Genomic DNA, 25,916 nt, shown 5'->3' on the forward strand with positions numbered 1-25,916 from the left:
GACCAAGAACACTATACCCAGCGGAACTCGACACACTACATCTTCGCTAAAGCTCCCATCATAGGGCAATTCTTGAATGATTTGTTAAAAATCCGACAACGACAAGAAATGAAAAAGAAGGAACCAGACAGATGCGTGTCCATGTGTCTATACTATGGACCTGTTTAAATGAAAAAAAAAGTCCCATAATATTTTTTTTCCTGACTGAACAGCCTATTAATTAAACTAACTGGTGAATTACAACAAATATTTAAAATATTATTTCATTAAAAGCCAAATATATTCGGCGAAGCAACTTGTAGCAAAAATAAAAAGAAGCAATTTAATTTATCCATGTCAGTACTGTGTTAAATCCTAGAGTTTCATACGCGCATAAATGATATTTCGAATTACTTTGATGATGCTTTAATTATTCTCCTAACAAGTGCTTTCCAATACTAATATAATGGCCAATGAAGAACGTGAAACATTCTTTATAGGAATTTTATAATCTAATAAAGTTTCACACATTGCTTTCAATTTGGCCCTTTTCTAGAACATTTCGTAAAAGAAAAAAAGCTACATATTGTAGACGATTGTTACATTAACATTTAAAGGTATATACTACTAAATAAGAATCACATCTAAACTGTCAAAGTCGATTAATATGAGAAAAATAAAACCTAAGGTCTATGCTGAAAATGTAACGAGGATATGTTGACAATGTTTGACAATGGTAGACGCTGAGTGGGCCGCTCTTCAGTGACAGTTCGAGGCATTGTGTCACCTACTAAAAAGCAGTATTTGTAGATATCTGTATTGGCTCTTAATAAAAAAAATCTAGATATTTTAGCTATCATCCCCAAAATAACTTACGAAAACGTACTTAAATTGATTATACATTAATTAATAACTGATACATGTCAGTAATTACTAATATTATGGTTTAATAAGCGAATTATATCTACAATGAGAGTCATTAAAATGGTCTATTTACATATTTTGGCAGGCTGCTTTTCATCGTCAGTCGCCTTTCGTCACAATTTCGCCCATTTCTGCCAGGCAGTCAGGAAATATCGGCTCGTTAACGTAAATTGGCGTGTAAGTAATTCAGAACGCTCTCGTTAATGAATTAGACCTTAAGGATGTATTCATTTTACTGCTTTGTAGACCCGAGTTTATAATTTTAGAGTATAGAGGAGGGTGAAGTGTCTTCTTTGCTGTTACTGGTTAGGCTTAAGTTTCACATGATTCAAGGTACGTAGACCTTTGCAGTTGCAGGTTAAGGCGGTCTTTCTTATTTTTTTTTATTTTAAGGTTGTAGGTGTACACAATTTCAGGAAAAAAATAACCAAATATGTAGTCTAATTATGATTTTGCTGACGGTAGAATGCAATGTAAGGGGGTGGTCACAAATTTACTCTGGGGGTGCCAGAGGCGACGAAGCCCCTCCCCCCCTAAGCCAGGTTAGGACACAGCGTCCAAGGTTAGGGTAGGTAAAGCATTTCACAGCGAATGTGACCCCACCAGACTTACCTACCTTGGTTAATCGAAGTTAACCTCGGATGCCGTGCTATAACCTGGAAACCCCCTCCCCCACCCCCTAGGGGGAACAACCGACTGGACTGGCAGATACAGTTTCCACCGTGTGTGGATCCACCCTCCGAAAAAGTACTTTAACATGTTCTGACACCGGAGATGGGCACCAGTCACAAGTTGTTGGTGGTGAGACCAAGAGCTTGAGACCTCGACTCTCCTTACGAAGTAAGGATTTTCTCCAAAGTTAGAAATTAAGGTCATATTTTAAGATTAAACAGGTTAATGAAAGTCTGGCTCTACGCAGTGCACACATACCTCCATGACGCTTTCAAAATTTTTACTTACAACTCCGAATATTTAGAAGATTTGACGCCATCTCAATGTTTGCGGAGTCACTTGTGTCAATAAACTTCCCCTTCCATGTGCTAAATCGGCACACCACTTGTACCCATAGACGGGGGGCCACTCTCTTCACAAAAATTGTAAACAATGACTTCCAATCACGGCTTATCCAAGGAAACTACGATTTTTTTGTAGAAGAAGAAGCGTGCACTAGATAGTTATTCAAATAAATAGTTAAACGGCAGTATAAGGTCATGAATTGCATAAATTTGTTTACATATTCATGATTATTAGGGTGAAACATCACAGCAGGCCACCTACAATCAACACCTAGCCACCCTCCGAAAAAGTACATTATAACGCGTCCTGACACCCGAGATGGGCATCAGTCGCGACTTGTTGTTGGTGAGAAACGGAGCTAAAGACCTCTACTCTCCTTTCGAAGTAAGTATTTTCTCCAAAGTTAGAAATTAAGGCCAAATTTTAAGATTTAAACAGAGGGTACTGAAAATGGCGCCCACGGCAGTGGAAATCTCACCAAACGCTTTAGAAATTTTTACTTACAACTAAAAATGTTTCGAAGATTGACGCCATCTCGATGTTTACGGAGTCGCTTGTGTCAACAAACTTTCCATTTCCTGTGATAAATCCGCACACCACTTGTACCCACAGACGCTGGAGCACTTTTATCACAACAATCGAAACACGATTTCTCACCAACAACAAGCCAGGAGTAAACAGCTGTTTTGGTAGAAGATGACGAGAAGCGTGCTCTTAGCTAATTTTTAAATAAGTAGTAAAACATCAATATTTTACATATTTATGATGATTAATTTGAAAATATTCGTTATTGAAAAAGTAACTCGACTCTGACTCAAATTTAAGTAATTATTTTTCTGAATTAGAACGTTCTTTTAAGTTCTGTATTATGACGTCACGACATCTTGACTTTCGTACCTATTGTAAATAATTGCTATACTCAACTGTCATTGCAGAACAGTTTACCAGTTATTCATGCAGATTGTTATCAGCTATACATGTAATTGTTATAATCGTAATGCGCATATATATCTTTATTATTTACTTTTTGGATATATGAAGATGTTTTACTGCTGGATTATCGCCGTAGTGTGACGCAATCGTTTTCGGTCCATGGGCCTCTGTCTGTTTTCGCACCATAAGAAATTATGGGGCCGAATTTGCAATGACCAGAAAGTCGTTAAAAGAGGAAAGTTAGCATTGAGGGGCATATGTTTTGACTGAGAAAAATACAAATTTATTCAATAGCTAGCTTGTAAAAAATACTTGGTTATAAAAACTTGATTGACAACTAAGCAGCATGTCTACTATGGATTTGCAAGCACGTTTTTGGGCAATACCTATTTCTGTAACGAACACTCTTAACAGTACGAGATTTTGCTATAGTGCATTACACCCAGTGCCGTAATTTATAAGGGTATCGTGAATCACTAATCGTAAAGAATAACGACACTTGTCCTTGTACCAAGAGACAAAAAACTCCATTATGCAGAATGGATACGAACACGTGTATAAAGCTCCACCTACCCTCTCCCCACCCCACCCCCCCCCCCTCCACCGCCATCCCTTTTCTTCTTCGTTCCTCCGCCTTCCTTTCTCTCTCTCTCTCTGCTCTATCGTCTCTCTCTTTCCTCTCCTCTCTCTCTATCCTCTCTCTCTCTCTCTCTCTCTCTGTTGCCATTCGGTATGTGTTGACCCTCCAAACTGGGTATAAGACTACACACAAAACGTTGAAATTGGTGAAATTAGGCTATGTATTGGAAGTATATATACATAAATATTAAAGCAATTTTATCATTATTGCATTACTATGACAACTAGAATTCATGGAAACAGTTTATAATAATGGAACGGCGTATGTGTGAAGCCTCCACTAATGTGGCAACGATGATTTTGCCATTCTTAGCATGCAAACATTAAAGGTTACATTTATTTCTGGCATACGATTATTAAAGAAATTCAAAATACTAATAAAGACTGAAATCAATGAAAAGTGCTAGCAAAACAAAAAAGCAAAAAAAAAAAAAAACGTAGTCGTTCCTCTGCACTTTTTCGTATTTGTTCCGCTATGGTTTTCGGCAGCCAGATGTACGAAAACGTTAGAAACATTTGATTTTATCTACTTTAGAAATATCTGTAAATTTTCGGGGTAATTTGGTTGCAAAAAAGGGATAATATACATGAATTAAATCAAAATTTTTAAATAAAGTAAATTTAAACTAAATAACGAGTAAAGTAAACAGTTTAGGGAATAAACTTTGCAGTTTCGTCGTCTGTCGTTGTCTGCTGTTCGTAATTGTGTTTATGGCGCGCGTGCTTAGAAACCAGGAACAGCAACGGGTTTAAAGTGCAATGTGGAGTGAACTGAGACCAAAATGTGTATAATAACAATCAAATAAGCACTGTGGAGTTTCAGTTGTGATGGCAGTAAGGATAAAAAAAAAAACCGCCGATTACAAGGTAAGAATGAATTCAGTTCCAACCATAACCCCGGGAATAACAAGTTTCATACTTTCACTAATATAGGCAACAAAATGTTGTTTTATTGTGCTGATTACAACTGCAATCTTGAGTAAGATCAATAAACGTTACATACATACGCTAACATTGTTCAAATGAGTGCTGGGAAGGCTGGGGAAAGATGGTGGCCGTCACTGATGAGAACCGTCCATGCAAAACGTAGCCGCCATATTGGATTTCAAAACTGCCTTGAAAACATATTTTACGAAGAGCTCACATGCTTATTTTAGTTCGTATGGGGCTTTCATTATATCACAATATGTTGACGAAACTTCAGTCTTTTAAATGGTATGCTTAGAGTTGCAATTGTATTCATGTTTCACCAATTAAATATCGAGTGAATAAGACCCGTCTACCGTGATGAGGGTTGGCCTGTCGTGATGTTTCACCCTAATTTGAAAATATTTGTTGTTGAAAAAGTAAATAGATTCCTGACTTAAATATCAACAGTTTTGCTGTGAACAGAACCTACGGCGTTTTTCGCACTCTTCTGTTGTTTATCAGTGTTGCCAATTGTCATGTGTTTACCCTCCAAACTGGATATAAGACTTACACAAAACCGGGGAAATAAGTTAAATTAGCGTATCTATTTGTAGTATATATACATATTACAGCAATTTTATCATTATTGCATTACTATGACAACTAGAATTCATGGAAACAGTTTGTAAATGCATTGGCGTATGTGAAGCTCTACTAGATTGGCAACGATGAGTCATTTTGCCTTCTGCTCGTATGTACTTTAGAAATATCTAATTTTTTGGGGTTAATTTGGTTGCAAAAAAGGGATAATAGACATGAATTAAATAAACATTTCGAAGTAACAGAGTAAAGTTAAACTAAATAATAAGTAAAGTAAACAATCAAGGGAATAAAGCCTTGTACCTTATAAACTGTGTAGTCGTGTGCTGCCCGCAACTGTTTGTGGAGTGAGCGCTTAGGAACCAGGAACCGCAATGTAGTTCAAGTGCAATTTGGAGGGAATTAAGACCAAAACATGTATAATTACAATCAAATAAGCACTGTGGAGTTTCAGTTGTGATGGGAGTAAGGATAAAACCACCGATTACAAGGTAAAAATGAATTTCAGTTCAAACCATGACCCCAAGAATAAGAAGTTTCATACTTTCACTAATATAGGCAAGAAACAAAATGTTGTTTTATTGGGCTTATTACAACTGCAATCTTGAGTAAGATCAGTAAACATTACTTATATATACTACTAACATTGTTCAAATGAGTGCTGAGAAGGCTGGGAAAGATGTTGGATCATTTGCGGTTACGAACGGCACCTCAGTCAGTGGACACCATATTGGATTTAAAAAATGCCATGAAAACATTTTACGAAGGGTAGATCTAAGCCCTTATACCACGGCGAACTAGACTATGCCAGTTGACGTTTTTCTATACAGTTTTACCCCCTGAACAAGAATATAAAGTAATATTATTTTGGCTGGCTGTAATTAACCTGTAATTTACCTTTGAACTCTATCCTGCGGTAAGGGCGGCCGATGGGAATGTGGGGTTCTGGTTGGGGTAAAACACTTGGGGAAGGTTTTGCTGTGATATTGTGTTATTTCCTCTTATTTATGACATTTGAAACACGAAATACAAGCTGAAATAAAGTGATAAATAAACCTATAATGGAGCCGTTACATAGCCGAAATCCACTTATTACTACTGTTATTACGACGCCGAACCCTACTATGCATGTGCTGTGATATAAGGCAGCTTTTCTTTCAGACACAAACTTCCCAAGGAGATTAATGATGAGGGTTTTGCAGGGGGTTACATGTATTTAACCAATCATGTTGCATTATTAACCCTATATTGCAATAGGAGGTTTTGGGGGAATTCATGCATTGTTACATATACATGTATTCCTTTTCCTCATTTGTTTTGTAATCGTGTAATATTATTTCAAACTTTTATTTCAGTTCTGTTTGTCATAGTATTGTTTAATATGTTCACTGACTTGTTCTCACTTCATAATGTTGCCCTATATATCTTACAATATTACGTTACAATTGAGGGCAGGCCCCTGAAAGTCTCCTGAGGGGTGGGACTAGAAGGAAGTTTTAGGACGTTTTGAGACCTTTCTGTCAATGACGTGAAAATTGATGGGATTACATTTTTACATTTTAGACATTCCAAATTATACATGCATTTTTTTTCCCTTCTTTATTCTATATTCACCTTTACATGCCTTTCTCTCCGAGCGCCTTAGCGGCGTGGTTGGTATGGTATTAGCGTCCCACCTCGGTGGTCGCGGGTTCGATTATCGGCCATTCCACTGAGGAATGAAAGATGTGTATTTCTGGTGATAAAAGTTCACTGTCAACGTGGTTCGGAAGTCATGTAAAGCCGTTGGTCCCGTTGCTGAATAACCACTGGTTCCATGCAACGTAAAAACACCATACAAACAAATAAATATTATATCATCTTTCTCAAGGGGGGTTACGGGATGCCCCCCCCCCAACCCCCAGTCTTATTAATACATTCTACTAAGTTAGGTAAGAATCTTAACCTATATGTTACACTTCTAAGACTGTTTTTATGTAAGGGGGGTACAGCGGCAGTGGTGGAGCCCCCCCGGTCAGGTTAGGTTAGGTTGGTTAGGTTAGTATCCTAACCTATATGTTAGACTTCTAAGATTGCCTTCCTTAAGGGGGGTAAGGGGGCGGAGCCCCCCCACCCGGTCAGGTAACATGTTCTACTAGGTTAGGTTAGATTAGGTTAGTATCCTAGACTTCTAAGATTGCCTTCCCTAAGAGGGGGTATGGGGGAGCAGAGCCCCCCAATCAGGTAACACATTCTACTAGGTTAGGTTAGGTTGGTTAGGTTAACATCCTAACCTATAAGTTACTCTTGCTTCAACTTTCTTTCTTTAAGGGAGGGTATTGGGGCAGAGCACCACCAGTCAGGTTACACAATTTTTATAATTGTTCTCAACATTTCTTGTTAAGTTCAATTACCCCCTGAACTGGCCAATCTGATCCTTGAAAATTGATATTCCATTCATTATTCACTAAAATGGCCTCTTGACTTGTACTTGATAATTTATACTTAAGTACCAGATGTGTAAAGCTGTGTATATATATAATAGTATATGCACTCGATTCGTGTGTTTTTTTCACAAACGTAAACATTTACCACCACCCCATCCTCCCTATCCTGTTTCGCGCTAAACCCCCCCCTAACACACACACACACACACAACTTCCTCCTGAAAATACATGCCGGCCCGTGCATTTCATTTCGGTCATCAACCGACCACGTTGGCCGAATCATTCCCTGGCACCTCCTTCTCCTCCAGGCCCATCACAAACTCGACTCTACTCTACCCTGTACTTGTGTTAACTGTTTCCTTAGTTATCATGGCCTTTTGAGAAAACAGGCCTTTTGCCCACATTGTGTCAACAAATGTAGGCTTGACTTACAAAGGAAGGTGTTTATGTAACATTTAAGGTAAGGTTCCTAATCTTTATGTACATTATTTAGTTATATCAATTGTTTTGATGTTCCTAAGGTTTAGTGCTTTTGATGTTATTGATATTTATTGGGAATTGTTATTTCACATCATATGCCAACATGGCTTTACTAACTCGTATCTGTGCCTTCCTCTCCCAGTACCCCACCTGGTCCTCCCCCCCTTACAGGACATAAGGCTCCCTGTTGGTTACGTATCCCACACCCCCTACTAGCATTCAAATATGGCGGTTTGTTTACGTTTCTTGGCCCCGAACCAAAACTTCGAAGATTGTTCAGTTGAGGTAGACTATGGCAGTTGACATTTTCCTATGTTATTTTGCTTACTTTACAAGAGTTTAAGGTAATATTTTGCCGGTCGACTGTAACTAATCTGTTATTTACCTTTGAACTCTGTACGTTGGTACATTGCACCCCTTCTACCTTCATGTTGTCTTCTAAGGTAAATTGCGGTTTAATTACAGTTGACCGAATAAATTTTACTTTAAATTCTTGTTCAGCAGGTAAAATAACATAGGGAAACGTCAGCTGCCATAGTCTACTGTACCGCGGAATGCGGGCTTAGAATTACCTTACGAAGACCTCACATGCCTATTTTAGTTCGTATGGCGCTTTCATATATCACATTATGTTCACGACTTCAATCTTTTGAATGGTATGCTTAAAGATGTAATTGTATTCTTGTTTCACCAATTAAATATTGAGTGAATAAGGCTGATCCACTGTGGTGTTTCCCCCTAGTAAGTTGTGATCCCTCACTGCATTCTACCTGTACCGTAATCTACCAAATCAGTGTGCAGTGCCGTAGGCGAAGTTTGGTGTAATGGATGTTAGGTTAATGTAATGGAGATGTCCACATGAATATGGTAAATGATTAGGCCGCAACACACTTTGTCATTCTACTGTTTTGCAAACATTTCCAGAAAATGCATTTGAATGTGCTGCTGTCAGCATCAGTGAGAGTTGAGCCTCCCTCTAAACAGCACACTGAGCCCTCTATGCTCCTATCAAAATACTAGTGTTTTCGCGTAAATTACAAAATACTGGTATTCTCGATGAAAAAGAGGTTAATGAAGGTCTAGCCTTGCCCAGTGCTAACTTGCTGGCCACGATGCTCTTGAAAGTTTTACGTAAGACACCTTAAGAGTGCATGGCATCATTGTTTGTGGAGTTACTTGTGTTAACAAACTGCCCATTTCCTATGTTAAATCTGCAAAAAATTTGTACTCATAGATGCTGGAACCATTTCCTTTACATCAGTGCTAAACGCTGACGGTTATCGGGACTTTGCCGGGGGAGTGTAGCCATTTTGGGGCCCCCGGGGCACTGGATAATATTTGAATAATTAGGTAAACAATAGAGTATGGTTGTAAACTGTGTATAAATGTATTACATATTCATGATAATGCATTAGAAAATATTCATTGTAGTTGGAAAAGAAACCAGATTCCATGTGCAAATTTCAACACTTATGCTGTGAACATTTCGTTGTATTTTTTGCGGTTTTCAATTTTTGTTTATTAATATACGTTACATACGTAAGTGTAAGTTTTGCAAAGTATAATGGTGTTTTAAGTAATAATTTTGGATTTAGAATGTTGATTTCAGTCCTGTATTTTGAAGTCATGACATTTGACTCATACCAACTCTAGATAAATTGTTATACGTACTCAACTTTCTTGCAGGAAGTGGTAACATTCATATGTGCACAATACATATCTGAGAAGTTTACCAGTTATTTAATAATAGAGGATATCTTCATTCAGCCTTCTCCTGTACATGTACTGAATTTTAGGATAGGAAGTACTGTAATGTTTTCAGAAATTTTGAGCAAACTACATGCTTAAACCCCCTGCTAAATTTTAGATCTTTGAGTATCAGCCTTTTTGTAATACGTACTTTAGAATAGTTGTGCATGTTGTTCTGTTATGCATGGTGTCGTGTTGGGGGATCCACTCGGGCAAAGCCTTCCTGGCCAGGTCAGGCACCCACCCTAGGGTAGGTTAGGTTAGTCTGCATGTTGAAATGCCTCAGCTCTACTTTGGAGCAGGCTGCGACCTTTGCAGATAGGCCTAATGTGCACAGCTGTTATGCACTGTGAGTGAAATTAAGGGTTTATTTGTTAAGTGTTTGCATTTATATTGTCATAATCTCACTACACACAGCGCCTCAGCGGCGTGGTTGGTATGGTATTAGCGTTCCACCTCGGTGGTCGCAGGTTCGATTCTCGGCCAATCCATTGTGGAGTGAGAGATGTGTATTTCTGGTGATAGAAGTTCACTCTTGATGCGGTTCGGAAGTCACATAAAGCCTTTGGTCCCGTTGCTGAATAACCACTGGTTCCATGCACCGTAAAAGCACCATACAAACAAACAAACAAAACAAGAATCTCACCACGTTTTCATGTACAACACAGAGTAACCCTTAAGGTCTGAGTTTGGCTTAAAACCTGTGGAGGATAGTAACATATTTTTATTCTTTTGTAAGGAACTACAGGCATTTTCTTTTTGAATAGAAAGAAATACCTTATTTTTACCATATTGTGTATAAATGATATATTTAAAAAGACTTCATGAATCTTATAAAACCTTTATTTGATACTGGATACATGATGATCAAAGTGAAATTAACGATATAGCATTGACAGTTTATATCATCTGTATTCTGATTACATTCTTGACTTTGCCCATCTTGTTATTAGAGTATAATTTTTCCTCAGCATGGATGGATTTGGTGACAGTTTTGTACCTGCAGCAGAAGTAGCTCCCTCTACTGGTGAAGTTGACCCAGCTGCCGAATTTTTAGCTCGTGAACAGGATCAGTTGGCCGGCATAGATGATGACTTGATACCAGCCGCTCCAGCCAGTGATGACCCTGTAGCTGCACCTCCGGCAGGTGAGGAACCTGCAGGTAAGAATAACATTGGTTTCTGTTTGAGTTTTTGATAATTAGGAGGGAGAATGCCAGTGTGTATTTGAAGTTTATCATGGTAATGAAGTTTTGTGTGACTTGCTCAGAGGGAACAATCATATTCCATGAAATTTAATGATTGTAAGTTAAAACTGGTTACCTTTTAAGGCCACTTAGAATAATGCAGTGTGACTTTATACTTCCCCATCCCCATAGACTGGTGTGTTTGCATACATATTTAGCTAACTGAAATTTCTCTTGCTTGATCCCATTTGTGATGGGCTAAATTTATGAGCATTCTATATATATTGCATGGAGCTGACATGAACAGATTTTGTAATTCGTGTTGCTGTGTTGTCATCAGATCCTTAACAAAAAGGGCTTATGAGAAAAAAAATGTAGAGCGGAATTCCAGTGAATCTTGTATTTTGTTCATGAAACTTACCTGTCAGATATATATATAGCTGTATTTCTGACGTCCGACAGAATTTCAAAACTCGCGGCACACTTAGTGGGGCAGCCAGGTTGGTAGTACCCATTCCCGCCGCTGGGAGGCGGATATCAGGAACCATTCCCATTTCTATTCATATTTTTTCTGTCGCCGGTGCTGCAAACAACTGTTTACAGTACCTCCGTCTAGGATTTTTGATTTATCTCGCTTAATATTATCTGGATTGACTTTTGGTATCGACTTTCTGGATTGTTGGATTGGCACGCGTTAATAGTGGATTGGTTTTTGAATTTGGGATTGGCTTTTCTGTGTACATGATGTCGGGATCAAGTACTGGAAGTTTCAGAGTGTGTGTGAGGAGTGAATGTAAGGTGAGGCTTCTTAAACCTTCAGTTGATCCTCACACAGTTTGTATGGATTGCAGGGGGCATGTTTGCTTGGTTGATGATCGGTGCAATGAATGCAAGGATTTGGATGATGATAAATGGAAGATGTATGAGACCTATCGACGTAAATTGGAGCGCGATAGAGTCAGGAGGTCTTCCTCCAAGGGCAGTTCTACGAAAGGTAAGGAAAGTAACATTTCTCCTCCTCTAACACCAGTAGATTTTGCTCAACCTAATCCTGTTTTGTTGCCTTCGGGCCCCAGTGCTGTGTCTGGAGAAGGTAACACCCTTTCTCTGATTCTTGAGTCTATTGCGCGCTCTCGAATCGAAAGTTTTGGCCCTAGAAAACTGGCCCTGTGAAAGTTTGTGTTAGTGCCCCTAGTGTTGTGGAGGGGGCGTCAGATCGGCCCATAATGCCTCTAGGCCTAGACCTCTATCGGACTCCCAGGACTCAGGGAGTGGGTATGTCCGGAGCCGCAAGAGGGTTACGGGCTCCCCACCGATCTGGCGTCCCTTCGGCAGGGGGGGCCTTGTTGCTAAATCCCAGGCTGCCAAGGAGCGCGCACGAGCGCGTGTCCTGAAGGATTGCTTTTTTTTTTTCGTCCTCCGAAGCGTCCTCCCGCGCAAGGGGTGGGAGCGCTCAGAGGAGACTCGCGTCCGTTGAAAAGGACCTTTCGCTTTGAGGACGCTTCACGTCCTATGTCTCCGCTTTCGTCAGAGGATGCTTATGACGCCTTTCCTCCTCAGAAGAGAGGGAGGGTTTCTACCGACGAGGACGTTGGTTTCCACGCACAGGCGTGTTCACCTGAGAGGCAGATAGCTGTACCTGCTAGAAGGAAGGAGGCGTCCCCTCGCCCCTCGCCCCTCGCCTTCTCGCAGGCTCAGTCCTGCCCCTTCTTCTGCTCCTTCGTCACCTACGAAGGATATCCTAGTGTCCCTTCAGGACCAGATTACGTCGCTGATGGCTCAGAGGACTCGCCCAGCAGCAGTCGAGCCTAAGCGTAGGAAGGACGTTGGGCTGCCCGTCAAGAGGACGAAGCAGTCTCATTCTCTCTCGTCTCGTTCGTCTCTCTCTCCACCTCCGGATCGTCACCGTTCTCGTTCTCCGAGTAGATCTTTCGCTCTCTCAGTAGAGGACGCTCGCCAGGACGCTCGGCGTTCGAAGCAGGACGCTTTGCGCTCTCGGCAGGGAGCTGTTGAGGACGCCTCGGCGAGGACGCTCGGTCGTTCTAAGCAGGACGCTTTGCGCTCTCGGCAAGGCGCTGTTGAGGACGCTCGGCGTTCGAAGCAGGACGCTTTGAGTTATCGACAGGACGCCTTTGAGGACGCTCGTCAGGACGCTCGCCGTTCGAAGCAGGACGCTTTTCGAGCGAGGCAGGACGCTTTTGAGGACGCTCAGCAGGACGCTTGCTTGGCTAAGCAGGACGCTTTTGGCGCCTCTCGTCAGGAAGCTCGCGCTTCCTCTCGTAGGGACGTGTCTGTTAAGACAGTTCCCGTTGCTTCTAAGGACGCTCCTCTTTCACAAGATGTCCGTCCTTCTAAGGATCGTCGTAAGGGCGATTCCGTACCTGTAGCGGGTACTTCCAACCAACGGAAGTCATTGTTCAGGATTGAGACTGCTGGACGTACGCCCTCTCCTGATGGACGTTCTCCAGTTCCTCTTAGGGAGGAAGGGGAACTTAGTAGTCCAGGGAGTTCCGTCGAAGAAGAACCTCCGGTAGCTTCAGCTGTTCTCGGACTATAAGGTTCTTGTCAGGCTGTTACGTTCATCCTTCGGGGAGAAGTTCCAGCCGGCAGCCCTAGGTCTCCTCCCTCTCAACTTTCGTCTTCCAAGACCGTTAAGACCCTGAGTTCGTCGAGATGAAGACATCGCTGTCGACCAAGAGGGCTTTTAAGAAGCTTCAAGATTTTATGTCTCGAAGGAAGGAATCAGGGCGCCCCAAGACCACCTTTCGCCCTTCCTCCCTCTAGACTCGCGCGGGAAAGGAGGAAATTTGGTATGAAACCAAGGAGGACGTGGGAGTAAAGGTTCCTTCGTCCGCTCTGGGTGACTTCTCCAGTTTAGTGGGACGCTCAGAGGAGGTCTCTCTTATCGTCTGCTAAGGTGTCCTGGACTCCTGTGGAGACGGACCACCACTTGAAGGGACTGCTTCGCACCTTAAATGTCTTTAATTTCTTAGACTGGTGTCTGGGAGTTTTAGACCTTCAGTCTAGAAGTCCTGATTCTCTCAGTCTGGGGGAGCTGTCCAGCGTGTTGTCATGTATGGACAAGGCCGTCAGGGATGGTTCGGAGGAGCTAGTTTCTCATTTTGGAACTGCTTTCCTGAAGAAAAGAGTGTTCTATGCAATTTTACCGCTAAGTCGGTCTCTCCCGCTCAGAAAGCGGAATTGCTCTTTGCGCCTCTTCGGACCATCTCTTCCCCCAGGCTATGGTAAAGGATCTTGCAACAAGTTTGCAAGAGAAGGCGACCCAGAGGAAACCTCTTGGTACAGTCTTCAAGACGTCCAGCAGTTCCTTCCACTTCGGCATTCAGTAAACCCCCGAAGAAAGTCAAACCCTTTCGCGGGGCACCCCCCTCGAGAGCAGCTCCTCGAGGGAGAGGTTTTTCGAGAGGAAGAGCTTCATTCAAACCCAAAACCACCAAATGAAGATCTCGTCCTTCAGACGCCAGTCGGGGCCAGACTGAAATTCTTTGCGGAGGCATGGAGGCAGAGAGGGGCGGATCCTTGGACTCTCAAGATAGTAGAGCAGGGGTACAAGATCCCCTTTTTACATCCTCCTCCTTTAACATCAACTCCCAGAGACCTCTCTCCATCTTATCAGGGAGAGAAGAAAAGTATTCTTTTCGATCTGTTAGACCAGATGGTCGAAAAAAGAGCGGTGGAACAAGTCTTGGGTGCCTGAGTCACCGGGCTTCTACAACAGGATTTTCCTAGTGCCGAAGCAGTCGTCAGGTTGGCACCCAGTCCTGGATGTGAGCAGGCTCAATCTTTTTGTAGAAAAGATCAAATTCAAAATGGAGACGCCTCAGTCGGTGCTGGGAGCCTTGAGACCTGGCGACTGGATGGTGTCTCTGGACCTGCAGGACGCGTACTTCCACGTCCCCGTCCACCCTCTTTCAAGGAAGTACCTGAGATTCGTCTTAGACAACAGGGTTTGGCAATTCAGAGCCCTTTGTTTCGGTCTCAGCCCGGCCCCGATGGTTTTCACAATGATAATGAGGAATGTAGCGAAGTGGGCTCCATTCGTCAGGGATCAGGATATCCCTCTACCTCGACGATTGGCTGATCAGAGCGTCGTCGAGGCAGAAGTGTCTGAAGGACCTTCAGTTTACGTTAGCCCTAGCAAAGTCTCTGGGTCTTTTGGTCAACTCCGAAAAGTCGCATCTGACCCCGACACAGTCCATCGTGTATCTGGGGATTCAGATGGATTCAGTGGCTTTTCGGGCGTTTTCCATCCCAGGAACGTCAGCGATTGGGGTTAGAGAAAGTCGCAGCCTTCCTAGAGAGAGAAGCTTGTTCGGTGAGGGAGTGGATGAGTCTGCTGGGCACCATTCCTCGCTAGAAAAGTTTGTCTCGCTGGGAAGACTGCACCTCAGGCCTCTTCAATTTTTCCTTGCGGAAGAATGGTCGTAGGTCGAAAGGAGGACCTGAATGCGATCCTAAGGATCTCCAACAAGGTAAAAGTCCACTTAAGATGGTGGCTCGACCCTCAGAAGTACGAGAGGGCTTCTCCTTAAATCTTCTGAGCCCCGACCTAGTGTTGTTCTCAGACGCTTCCATTTCCGGTTGGGGAGCAAACACTAGGGGGGGAGGAAGTGTCAGGCTCCTGGAGAGGGGAACAGGTAGCCTGGCACATCAATGTAAAGGAACTGGCAGCGATATTCCTGTCGCTGCAGTTCTTCGAAGACACAAACTGTCAAGCAAGGTTGTTCAAGTCAACTCAGACAGTACCACAGCCCTTGCTATATAAAGAATCAGGGAGGAACTCACTCCAGATCCCTTTTTCTCCTGGCGAAGGAAGTTCTGCTATGGGCAGACGCAAGGCGCATCAAGATCCTGACAAGATTCGTGGCAGGGGTTCAGAATGTCAGGGCGGACCTTCTCAGTCGACGAAATCAGATTCTACCAACAGAATGGACCTTGCACCAGGAAGTCTGTCAACGATTATGGACATTGTGGGGACGTCCTCTAGTAGACCTGTTCGCTACATCGAGGACGAAGAGGCTTCCTCTGTATTGCTCCCCGGTTCTGGATCCAGGGGCAATTGCAGTGACGCGTTGCTCTGGAACTGGACAGACCTGGATCTTTACGCCTTTCCCCCATTCAAGATCATGGGGGACGTAATGAGGAAGTTCGCAGCTTCAGAAGGGACAAGGTTGACTCTGATTGCCCCAATGTGGCCAGCAAGAGAGTGGGTTCACAGAGGTCATGACATTCCTTGTGGACTTCCAAGAACGTTGCCCTGGAGGAGAGATCTACTCAGACAGCCTCACTTCAAAACAAAGGTTTCACCGAAACCTCTCCGCTCTGGCTCTGACTGCGTTTCAGACTATCGAAAAGTTGGCCAGAGCGAGAGGCTTTTCAAAGGCAGCTGCGAGAGCAATCGCTAATGCTCGAAGAGCCTCTTCAAGAGCTGTCTACCAGTCTAAGTGGTCCTCCTTCAGGGCATGGTGCAAAAAAGTTAGGAATTTCCTCTTCCACGACCTCTGTGAATCAGATAGCAGATTTCTTACTCTATCTAAGAAATGTGCAGAAATTGGCAGTTCCTACAATCAGGGTTATAGGAGTATGTTGTCTGCCGTTTTTCGCCACAGAGGACTGGACCTCTCCGACAATAAGGATCTGCACGATCTCTTAAGGTCGTCGGAAACCACCAGATTCCACAAGCAAGACCGCCCTCATGGAATCTCGATGTGGTTTTGAAACATCTGATGCTAAGTCCCTTTGAGCCTCTCCAATGAAGCTTCTCTAAGGGACTTGACGAGCAAAAAAACGCTTTTCCTAGCTTCTCTGGCCGACGGCGAAGAGAGTTAGTGAAATCCAAGCGTTCAGTAGCCTAGTGGGCTTCAAGGGAGACAACGCTGTCTGCTCGTTGAGCCCATCTTTCTTGGCTAAGAACGAGAACCCGTCTAATCCTTGGCCAAAGAGCTTTGAAATCAAAGGAATATCGAGTCTCGTGGGTCAAGAACCAGAGAGAGCCCTGTGCCCTGTCAGGGCTCTCAAGTTCTATGTGAATAGGACTAAAGAGATAAGAGGTCCCTCAGGTAATCTCTGGTGCTCGGTGAAGAGACCAGATTTGCCGTTGTCGAAGAATGCTGTTGCTTTCTTTCTTCTTGAGGACGTCATTAAAGAGGCTCATTCATCTTGCCAGAGACTGATTTGAGCCTCTTTAAAGTGAAAGCTCACGAGGAATATGTCTATCAAAGATACTCTTGATAGCACCTTTTGGAGGAGCAATTCCGTATTCGCCTCGCATTACCTCCGGGATGTGAGAACGATTTACGAGAACTGTAGTTCTTTGGGGCCTTACATTTCGGCAGACACAGTTTTGGGGGCTGAAGGTAGCTCTCTCCCTATCCCTTAGCTTAGTTAGGTTAGTTTTATTGTGTTTTTGGTTGATGGTGAGATCTTCTGTGGAAATCTCCCATTCCTTAGTGTTAATGTCAGGGGTTTTTTGGTTAGTTGGTCAGGTGGTGGTCGGTTGCTGTGTTACTGCCCATATGTTTGGCTAGATGGTCTTGTCACATTGTGGTCACGTCCCCGTTGACAGAGCATCCAGAGTGCACCAGCACTACAGGTCCAAACCTGGCTGGCAACTGATAAAAGCATAAGCAGGCTTTAGTGACAGTAATCACAGAGTCTACTTTGCTATCAGGTAAGGAACCAATAAGTTAATCTTTTATTTAATTTAAGTTTCCTAAAAATCCTAGTCTGTCTCTACCCACCATCCGAAGGTGGGATTCAGCTATATATATATCTGACAGGTAAGTTTCATGAACAAAATGTTATTGTTATAATACAATTAAGTTTGTTCATACTTACCTGGCAGATATATATAATTAGAGTGCCCACCCTCCTCCCTCAGGAGACAAGGGTCATGAATAAATATGAATAGAAAATGGGAATGGTTCCTGATATCCGCCTCCCCAGCTGGGCGGAATGGGTACTACCACTGGCCATGCCCCGCCCCACTAAGTGTGCCGCGAGTTTTGAAATTCTGTCGGACGTCAGAAATACAGCTATATATATATCTGCCAGGTAAGTATGAACAAACTTAATTGTATTATAACAATAACATTTTCACTAAAACTGAATTTAAAGCATTGATGTTTTTATTGCATTAAGTGAATTACTTGAAACAGGAGTTGAACATTAATGTAATGGGTAAATATATAGAGTAGTCAATTATAAGATTAAATCTATTAATAGCTGTACTAAAAACTAACCCTTTAGGCTAGCCCAAGTTGAGTTATGAATGTTTCAATGGTCTGATTAAATTGTTCTCCAGTTATAATACTAAGGATAATAATTTTGGTTGGGACTGAAGATGAACCCAGGGAAGGGTGGGAAAGCTTGGTAAAGTGTTTTTGAATTATACACGAACTCTTAACATTTTTTCATTATTGTTGACCCCTTAGAACAAAATGATAATGATGATAATGATGCTGATAGTGAAATGAATTATACACGTTAATTTAAAAAATAAAACTTATTCACCAAATTCTCATCAGATGATCCAATTTTAGGGGCAGATATGTGGTGATGTTCATGTTTGGTCTTTCAGTGTTTTTAATATATATATATATATATATATATATATATATATATATATATAATATATATATATATATATATATATATATATATATATACACACAGGTTATTCCTAAGGTGCCTCTGTAACTGTATCTTGTTCATTGAATATCAATACTTATCATCCAAGATGTAAACTATGCCTTCTATGGGTTTGGTAAAGCAAACTCACTCCCATTCCAGTGTTGTTGTAACCCTCTGAGCATAGATGTAAGGTTCAGCACTTTAAAATATGCATGGGTTTAATTTGGCTCAGTGACTGGTACATTTAGACATTTGTTTTTGTCTCTGCTGCAGGTGACTTTTGAGTAGTGTTTTTCAACCTTTTTGAAAATACAGTAGTACTTCATATGTGGGCATATGGAAAGTTTTTTTAATTTTTTTTTTTTATAGAGAAGAGAGCATATTGTTGCTTTCCTTTTTGTAATTTCAAATACATTGACATTTTTTAATATATGTATATGAACAAAATTAGATCTTAATATTTTTATTTTGCTCTGAATGCCGGAAGAATACAGCCATTTGTGCAATGCCTATACAAAGGTTGAGAACCAATGCTGGATTATTTATCATAGTGCAGTCCATTTTTAGTCTTTTTAACTAGTTCAACTTGCAAAGGACATTTTAATGAGACTACAACCCTCCCTAGTTTTGCTTAACAAATAATCTTTAGTTTTAACATGAAGGCACCAGTCCTGGCATTTAGTACTTATTTAGTTTCATAGAAGACATTAATCTGGTTACTATTAATTTTAAGATTAATTTTAAGTGACTATATTTTTATTGCCGTATGTGGAAGTGATGTATAGTTTGTATTCTCCCCCTATTCAAGTAAAATGTGAATACGTACAACTAAGAGTGCCATCCATACCTATGAATGACATTTAGGGACAGTACAGTTTAGCAGATTTCTGTAGCAATGTTTCCAATTTCTGTTTTCTAGGTAATGATGTTTAAGTGATCACATTACAGTACACAGAAGATAGTTTTATATTCCAGGTGGTTGAAGTGTGCATTGAGAATGTGGACTGTAGAATAATACACTGCACTGTTTGTTCTTGACTTGGATCCACTGGAGTCATTATAGAACTGTTGTGCTGTGGCTTTAGTCTTGATCTCTTTATCTCCAGAAATTGCTCTAGTGTGCTCTGTAGTGCATGTCATTGTACCTGTAGCTGCATCATTTTTGAGAGCATAGCAACATGTTATGTTTTGCTTTGTTTTGAAGTGCGCTGTAGCCAGGCATCATAAGTTGTAGATGCATAAGACTCAAGTTCGTGGGAATATTGTTGGCATATGGTATATCACTGGTTGAATATTGTGTATAGCTGAAGTGATTCCTTGTAGAATGTAGTGCTTGGTGTATCTTATGTGGTATATTCCCCTTAGTTTCTTCATGTGTAGCTGTCCATCTCCTATACCTTTGTTGCGGTCCTTGGTTCTCTTGTGCTGTTAGAGTCACAGGTGCCTCATTTAATAAATATGCGATGTATTTTGTGTGTAAGTTCAGGTTTATCAGACCAATTATTTCCGTGTGATGTGAAATATAAATGCTTGTACAGTGTGCTATGTACACTAATTTAATTAGCTTTGTACAGTATGTTTGCTCCTTATTTTTGTATGAGAGTGAAAGATGCAGTTGCAAATAGTGTGAGGGATATTTTTTCCTTACCTCAAGGTATATTTATCACTTCACAGAGTTTTATTCCCATTCAGATATTTTTTGCAATTGGAGCTTTTACTGCAGCATTAATGAAAGTCTGCAAGAAGTAGCTTCACTTATTTCCCTTCTTAAGTGTTCTCGTATTTTATTTTCAATGTAAACAAAAGCTAAAGGTTGGACTTACCCCATAGATGGCATAGTTTAGCTCAAATATGGCTCTATGAAAATGTACAATTCAAGTACAGCAAGCAGAAGTGAATGTCGGTATTCTTTTGAGGCAAGAAAGGGGTATAAAGTAGAACTATAACGTTTTATAATATTGAATAGTTCATCTAAATAATAGGAGGAAATTGGTTCAGTAATAATCACGAGAAATAAGTTCATTGTAACCTGGTAACAGGAAATTGGTATGATTAAGAAGGCTGTACATGTGCTGAACATGTGAGATAACAAACTCAGGCCAATAATGCACACTGACTGAATGTGGGGTAGCTGTGCAGTTTAGTTGGAGTGAAGTAAACAGACTGTATAATTTGGATGAATAAATTAAATGGAAAAAAATCCTGAATGGCAAAGGTGTCAAGTTATATTAGACATTTTACAAGGAACATCCTACTTGGCTTCCATTTATCTATCTTTATCATTATTGTATTCAGAAGATGAACCCTATTAATATGGAACAAGCCCACAGGAGCAGTTGACTTGAAATTAAACCTACCAAAGAATATAGTGTCCATTTGAAAGAGGTAACAGAATGTCATTGGGAATTTAGGAAGAGGAATAGATCAATTATTTGAAAATTAATAAATACGTTAATAAATAAATAGAGGAAAATCCAAGTAAATTATCAAATACAAGGAGAATTATGTTAGGGTTTTAATGCATTACATCTTTGCTTGAACTAAAAGTCAGAACTTTCTTAGTAAAGTTGGAAAGCCGAAATGAAAATAAGCCGAGGGAGAAAGAAAAAATGGAAAGCTATTTGAAGATGCAAAAAGTGGTCTATGAAAACATTCGAGTGATTCCCTGTTAAGCAAATCTAATCTTTTCATAAGGGAAATCAGGTCAGTACGGAAATCAGCAATACGTACATACTCTTTGTAAACTCGTGTGAATCTCCTTGTTGTGAGCTAGGATTGTGTTGTTAGAAGGCTTTCACTTTTCTTGTACAGGAAAATGAGATCTATATAAATTCCATTTATTACAGTATTTGAATAGTAAAAAAAATAAGATACGTGTACTGGTTGTAGAATATACAGAGGCTTTACTTGTCTTCATGTTAAGCATTAATGTCTCATTTTACTTAGGCTGCAGTTCTTGGTAGTGTAGCATCAGTTGAGAATTCGGTTTGTTTTATTGTGTTTGAGTAATTTTCGTGAAGGGAAGTGAGAGGTGTTAGACTTAGGCAGTTTGCTTATTTGCATATCCTTTCTGAAAAGCGTGAATGTAGTACTACTGGATTTTGATATACCATTTATTTTTTGCAAAATTTTCTTGTCAAGGATTACATTTTTTTTTTTATTATTTTGCCTGGTTACATGTGTACCTTACTATTTTGTTTGTAAAAATTTTCTCTAAGTTGAGAAAAGTAGTTACATTAAAATGCATGTGATTTTGACACTGGCTGCACCAGTATTGCTGTGTAACAGAGCTGTTAAACTCAAATGATTTGACCAAATGATGATTATCTCACCACCTGTGCTCTGAATACTGTAGTCTGATTGTGTGTGACTTAACTTGGACTAATTCTTCAGGAAAAATAAAAATTGGTCCTTTCTCCAAGTAATGACAATTCTGTATGCTCTTCTCCCTCTATTACAGATGATTTTAATGCTAGAGAGATTCAGTGCCTGTAAAGTTATGTTTGAGGTTCTGTACTCCATGTAGATGGAGAAAAGAGGTAGAGATTTCATATTCTAAAAATGTGAAGTAAACTGTGCTGGCACGGATAGATGATAGAATAGCTGTTAATGCTAATTTTCAATATGAATATTCCTAACTAAACCTTGTCAGTGTTTACAAAGCAGCATTGTAAACTTTCAGTGTTATTTTTCTGCTTTTCAACCCTCCTTAGTTCATGCAGTTGTATTTAACACAAATAATGCAGCTGTTCCCTGGAATAAAATTAAACCAAAATTGCTCAATTCCAATTGGATCTCTCTTGGGCTTGAACATCTGTGTTGTAGTATTCTTGTTGCATGGGCGAAGAATCTGAAGATTTGCATGGTGGTGTCTCATCTCCAGGCCTTGATGGCGCAGCTGACTTCTTTGGGGGTGCTCCCCCTATGAATGGTGGCCCAGACCTCGAGAGTTTTGAGATGCTGGGCGGAGATGAGGTTGCCCGAGGTCAGTGTTTTTAAGCATGTTTGTAATGCTGTATCATAACAATTACCTACCTCTGTATTGTATTTTTTGATAATTATGTAAGGAAACCTATTGTGTGCATCTGTAGCTTAAAGTGTGCGCTTCAAATTAAATTTTTGTGTGTGTATAAGTTTAGCGCTGGTTGCTGGTGTTGCATGCTTTTAAGTAAATAGACGATGTAAATGAAAGGTGTAAAAGTGGTAAAAATAGAATAATTAATATTAGAAATATATCAGTTCAAGTTTTTAAGGAATTTTTATTTGGACAGAAAAACTGAGGGACATTTTTCCTCTGTGTTTTCTATGATGGTAAAGTAGCCTAATGTATAGGTTTTCTCATTATGTAGTTGGATGTAAAATCACACCTGGTTACCTTTGTTTTGTAAATAGTTAGGTTGATGTAAAAAAAAAAATAGGATATTTGTAGATTTTTATGACTGGAGGGCAGACGGATTATTGTCATCCTTTGTATGAGGTTTTCTATTCTAGTCTGAATAATGGTATAGTATTTTGTTGAGTGGATAGGCAGGGTCTCTAAATGCTTTGTGCCTTTAGCTTTATTTTTTTTTCTTTTTTTTTTTGCATGCTTTCTTCACTAATGTGTACAACATGTACGAGTATATTTTGCTTGCATGCTGCTACCTTTCTCCTTTGACATATTTTCCTTTAGAATTCAGTGGGAGAAACTACACTTTTCAGAATTTCTGTAGAGCATTATCTGCTTTATACATAAAGTAACAAAGTAATTAAAGCCATACAAATCAGTTTTAAGTGTACAATCCTGCATTCGCTCTGAAAGTTGCAGAGATTGTGGTTAGATGATAGTATGTCCTTATGTATCCGCTCACCATTAATGATGTGTGCACACAAGTTGGGGCTAGTGGGAAGGGTTTGTAACTTTTGAATTGCTTAGATTTAGTCTTCCTGGGCCCCAGGGCAAACTATCCGATCCCCAATAAATGACCTTGAAATTAAATAGTCCCTTTTTGGAGAAAGCTTATGTAAAAGATATCTAACTCTCTGGGTGCTGTTGCCAATGCTAACTATTTTCCTCTTCCTAAACTTTATTATGCATGTAATCTATTCTTTTGATACTGTATTTACTATTTAGTTTGTATTTATTTTGAATTATAAAAGTTGTTCTATTACTGTGATGAATATTTTTGAATCATAATTAGTACAGAATTTATAAGTATATATATTTAAATTACTACATCCTTTTGAAATTATTTTCCATCTCTCTATGTACATCTTTCAAACTGTCACTCATTAATACTGTGTTTTTCTTTGGCCTTTGCTGTTATTAATCTGTGCTCTTATGGTGATTTGTGGTCATAAATATTTTTTTTAGTTAGCCACATTTCTGTTACCATTTTATGTAACCAAGTTCTGGTGTAACTTGTTGATTGTTTATAATTTCAAACAAAAGTAGTTGTGAAAAGTCCATATAATGTTTATAAAGTCTTCTGTATGACAAAGAAGAGGTTGCAAATGTTTCATTTCTTGTTTGTCTGTTGTGAAAGAAGTTTAACAGAAATTGACTGGGACAGCTTTGGTGACATAACTCTGCACTTTTTTTTCTTCTGTCATTATTGGTGCCTCTGCTCCAGACCAAGCTACGGCTCCATCTCAGCCCTCGGGAGAAGATCCCTGGGCTGCTGGCCAGTCTTCTGAAGCACCGCAAGAGACTTTTTCCCAACCTCCGGATGAAGGAGGCCTTGGGTTTATGGAGCCCCTGTCCTCCCAAACAGGTCTGGTTGGTGAAGGAGAGGGGTTCCTGCCCACCTCTGATCCAGTGGGAGCAGCAGCTGACGCAGCAGCAACAGCACCCGAGAGGGATTATTCTGGCTTTGGCAATGACTTTGGGGAACCAACTATGCCAGCTGGTGATGCCAGCGCTTCTGCTGGGGTTTTCTCTGGTGTGGGTGGTGAGTTGGTCTTTAAAGGGACGTGGAGGAGATCATAGTCGCCCTCGGTGCTCTATTTCTCTCTCCCTGCTTTGGGGCATGATATTTTTTGGCCTCAGATAGTGCTTACAGAATGCTTTAGTAAGATGATTTTCAATATAACCTTGTGAGATTAAAGTAAAATGGTAGTCTTGTGGATTTTATTCCAGTTGCGTCTTCATGTTAGTGAATGTATTGTGAGATTAACTAAATCTAGTGCTTCAGAGAATTAATTTCACTAAAACTTGTTTCTTACACTCAGTTTTACTATTAAAAAACTTGACATGTCATTTGCCCTATATACGTACAGTACGTACTTTATGTTTTGTAAGATTTTTGTGATTATGCAGTTTGAGAAACTGATACACATCTAACCTATTGTTTGAGATATATATGTCCTTGCAAAGTGAAGTAAATCTTAAATTTTGGGAGTGAATAAAGTGTACTTACCTGAAAAAGACATGGCTTTAGAGCGATAACATGCTTAAAATATGCACGTTCTAATATTTGCATTTTGAGGGAAATTGGTCGATAATGGTTCTTGAATGCCTTAACATAGCATGTAACAGTTGTAACATCTATATCAAATAATGGGATCTGGATGTCAGATCTAGTATTTTAACATTCTAAGTAGGATCATTTGCATTTTATTTTTCTATTTATGAAAGAGTTTTCTTAATATCCATTTTGAGGAAAATCCATTTTAGTGTTAAGAGTTATCAGGTAATTTAGCTGGTAGTCAGTAAAATGTTTTTTATTTTTTTTTGCCTTGTGTTGTTTGTATTGTTCATGTAATGTGGTAGCTTGCCATAATGGGATGTTTTAGTGTTTATAATTAGGTGGGCTTCATGGCTTTTGCATTCCAATATCTTAATCTGGTAATGGGCGCTTTCTTTTTCATTTGAATCACTTTCATTAGCTGCTGTCACTTTGAGACTTGGCAAATGCTTCCTTTAGGCTTTTCCAAAATTACCTTAAATTCTTTTCTTGCGATGGCTGGATATTCTTATATAATTTTTATTTTAGCTATTTTTGGCTCTAAAAGTAAGCCCAGTGTTGTGCTAAGCCTTTGGGGGAAGCATTTTTAAGGTTGTAGGTCCTTAGCATTCTTGATGATTTGACATCTCTTGCAATTTACAGAATCTGACCTTCCAGAGGGATCCTCTTATCCTGAACCAGGTAAATACATGGGTTCTGTTTTCTGTGCAGCTCTTAATTAGGTGTTAATAGAATTTTGTTACTACGTAATTATACGAGACAAGAGCTCTTGGTTTTTTCTATTGGTTTAGATTTTTATAAAAACTGTAGTTTGTTCATGAAACTTACCTGTCAGATATATATATAGCTGTATTTTCTGAAGTCCGACAGAATTTTAAAAACTTCCGGCACACGCAGTGGTCGGCCAGGTGGTTAGTACCCATTCCCGCCGCTGGGAGGCGGGTATCAGGAACCATTCCCGTTTTCTATTCATAA

The 25,916-nt window shown here is 40.2% G+C and overlaps 1 protein-coding gene across 3 annotated transcripts; it reads left to right on the top strand.

Moving 5' to 3' along the window:
* The first annotated feature begins 971 nt into the window (after positions 1–971).
* On the top strand, positions 972–25,678 carry LOC135211897 (guanine nucleotide-binding protein G(s) subunit alpha isoforms XLas-like). 3 transcript variants are annotated; one of them, XM_064245126.1, is made up of 5 exons: positions 972–1,080; positions 10,628–10,818; positions 22,379–22,480; positions 24,108–24,425; positions 25,584–25,678. In XM_064245126.1, exons 2-5 carry the CDS (start codon positions 10,629–10,631, stop codon positions 25,661–25,663), a joined length of 690 nt encoding a protein of 229 aa, XP_064101196.1. In that variant the 5' UTR covers positions 972–1,080; position 10,628; the 3' UTR covers positions 25,664–25,678. The 3 variants fall into 3 exon arrangements, with proteins under 3 accessions (XP_064101196.1, XP_064101199.1, XP_064101198.1); XM_064245128.1 differs by lacking the exon at positions 972–1,080 and adding an exon at positions 1,101–1,236; XM_064245129.1 differs by lacking the exon at positions 22,379–22,480.
* The last annotated feature ends 238 nt before the right edge of the window (positions 25,679–25,916 follow it).

This window comes from Macrobrachium nipponense, chromosome 40 (assembly GCF_015104395.2).
Source record: "Macrobrachium nipponense isolate FS-2020 chromosome 40, ASM1510439v2, whole genome shotgun sequence".
Classification (NCBI taxonomy): Eukaryota; Metazoa; Arthropoda; class Malacostraca; order Decapoda; family Palaemonidae; genus Macrobrachium; species Macrobrachium nipponense.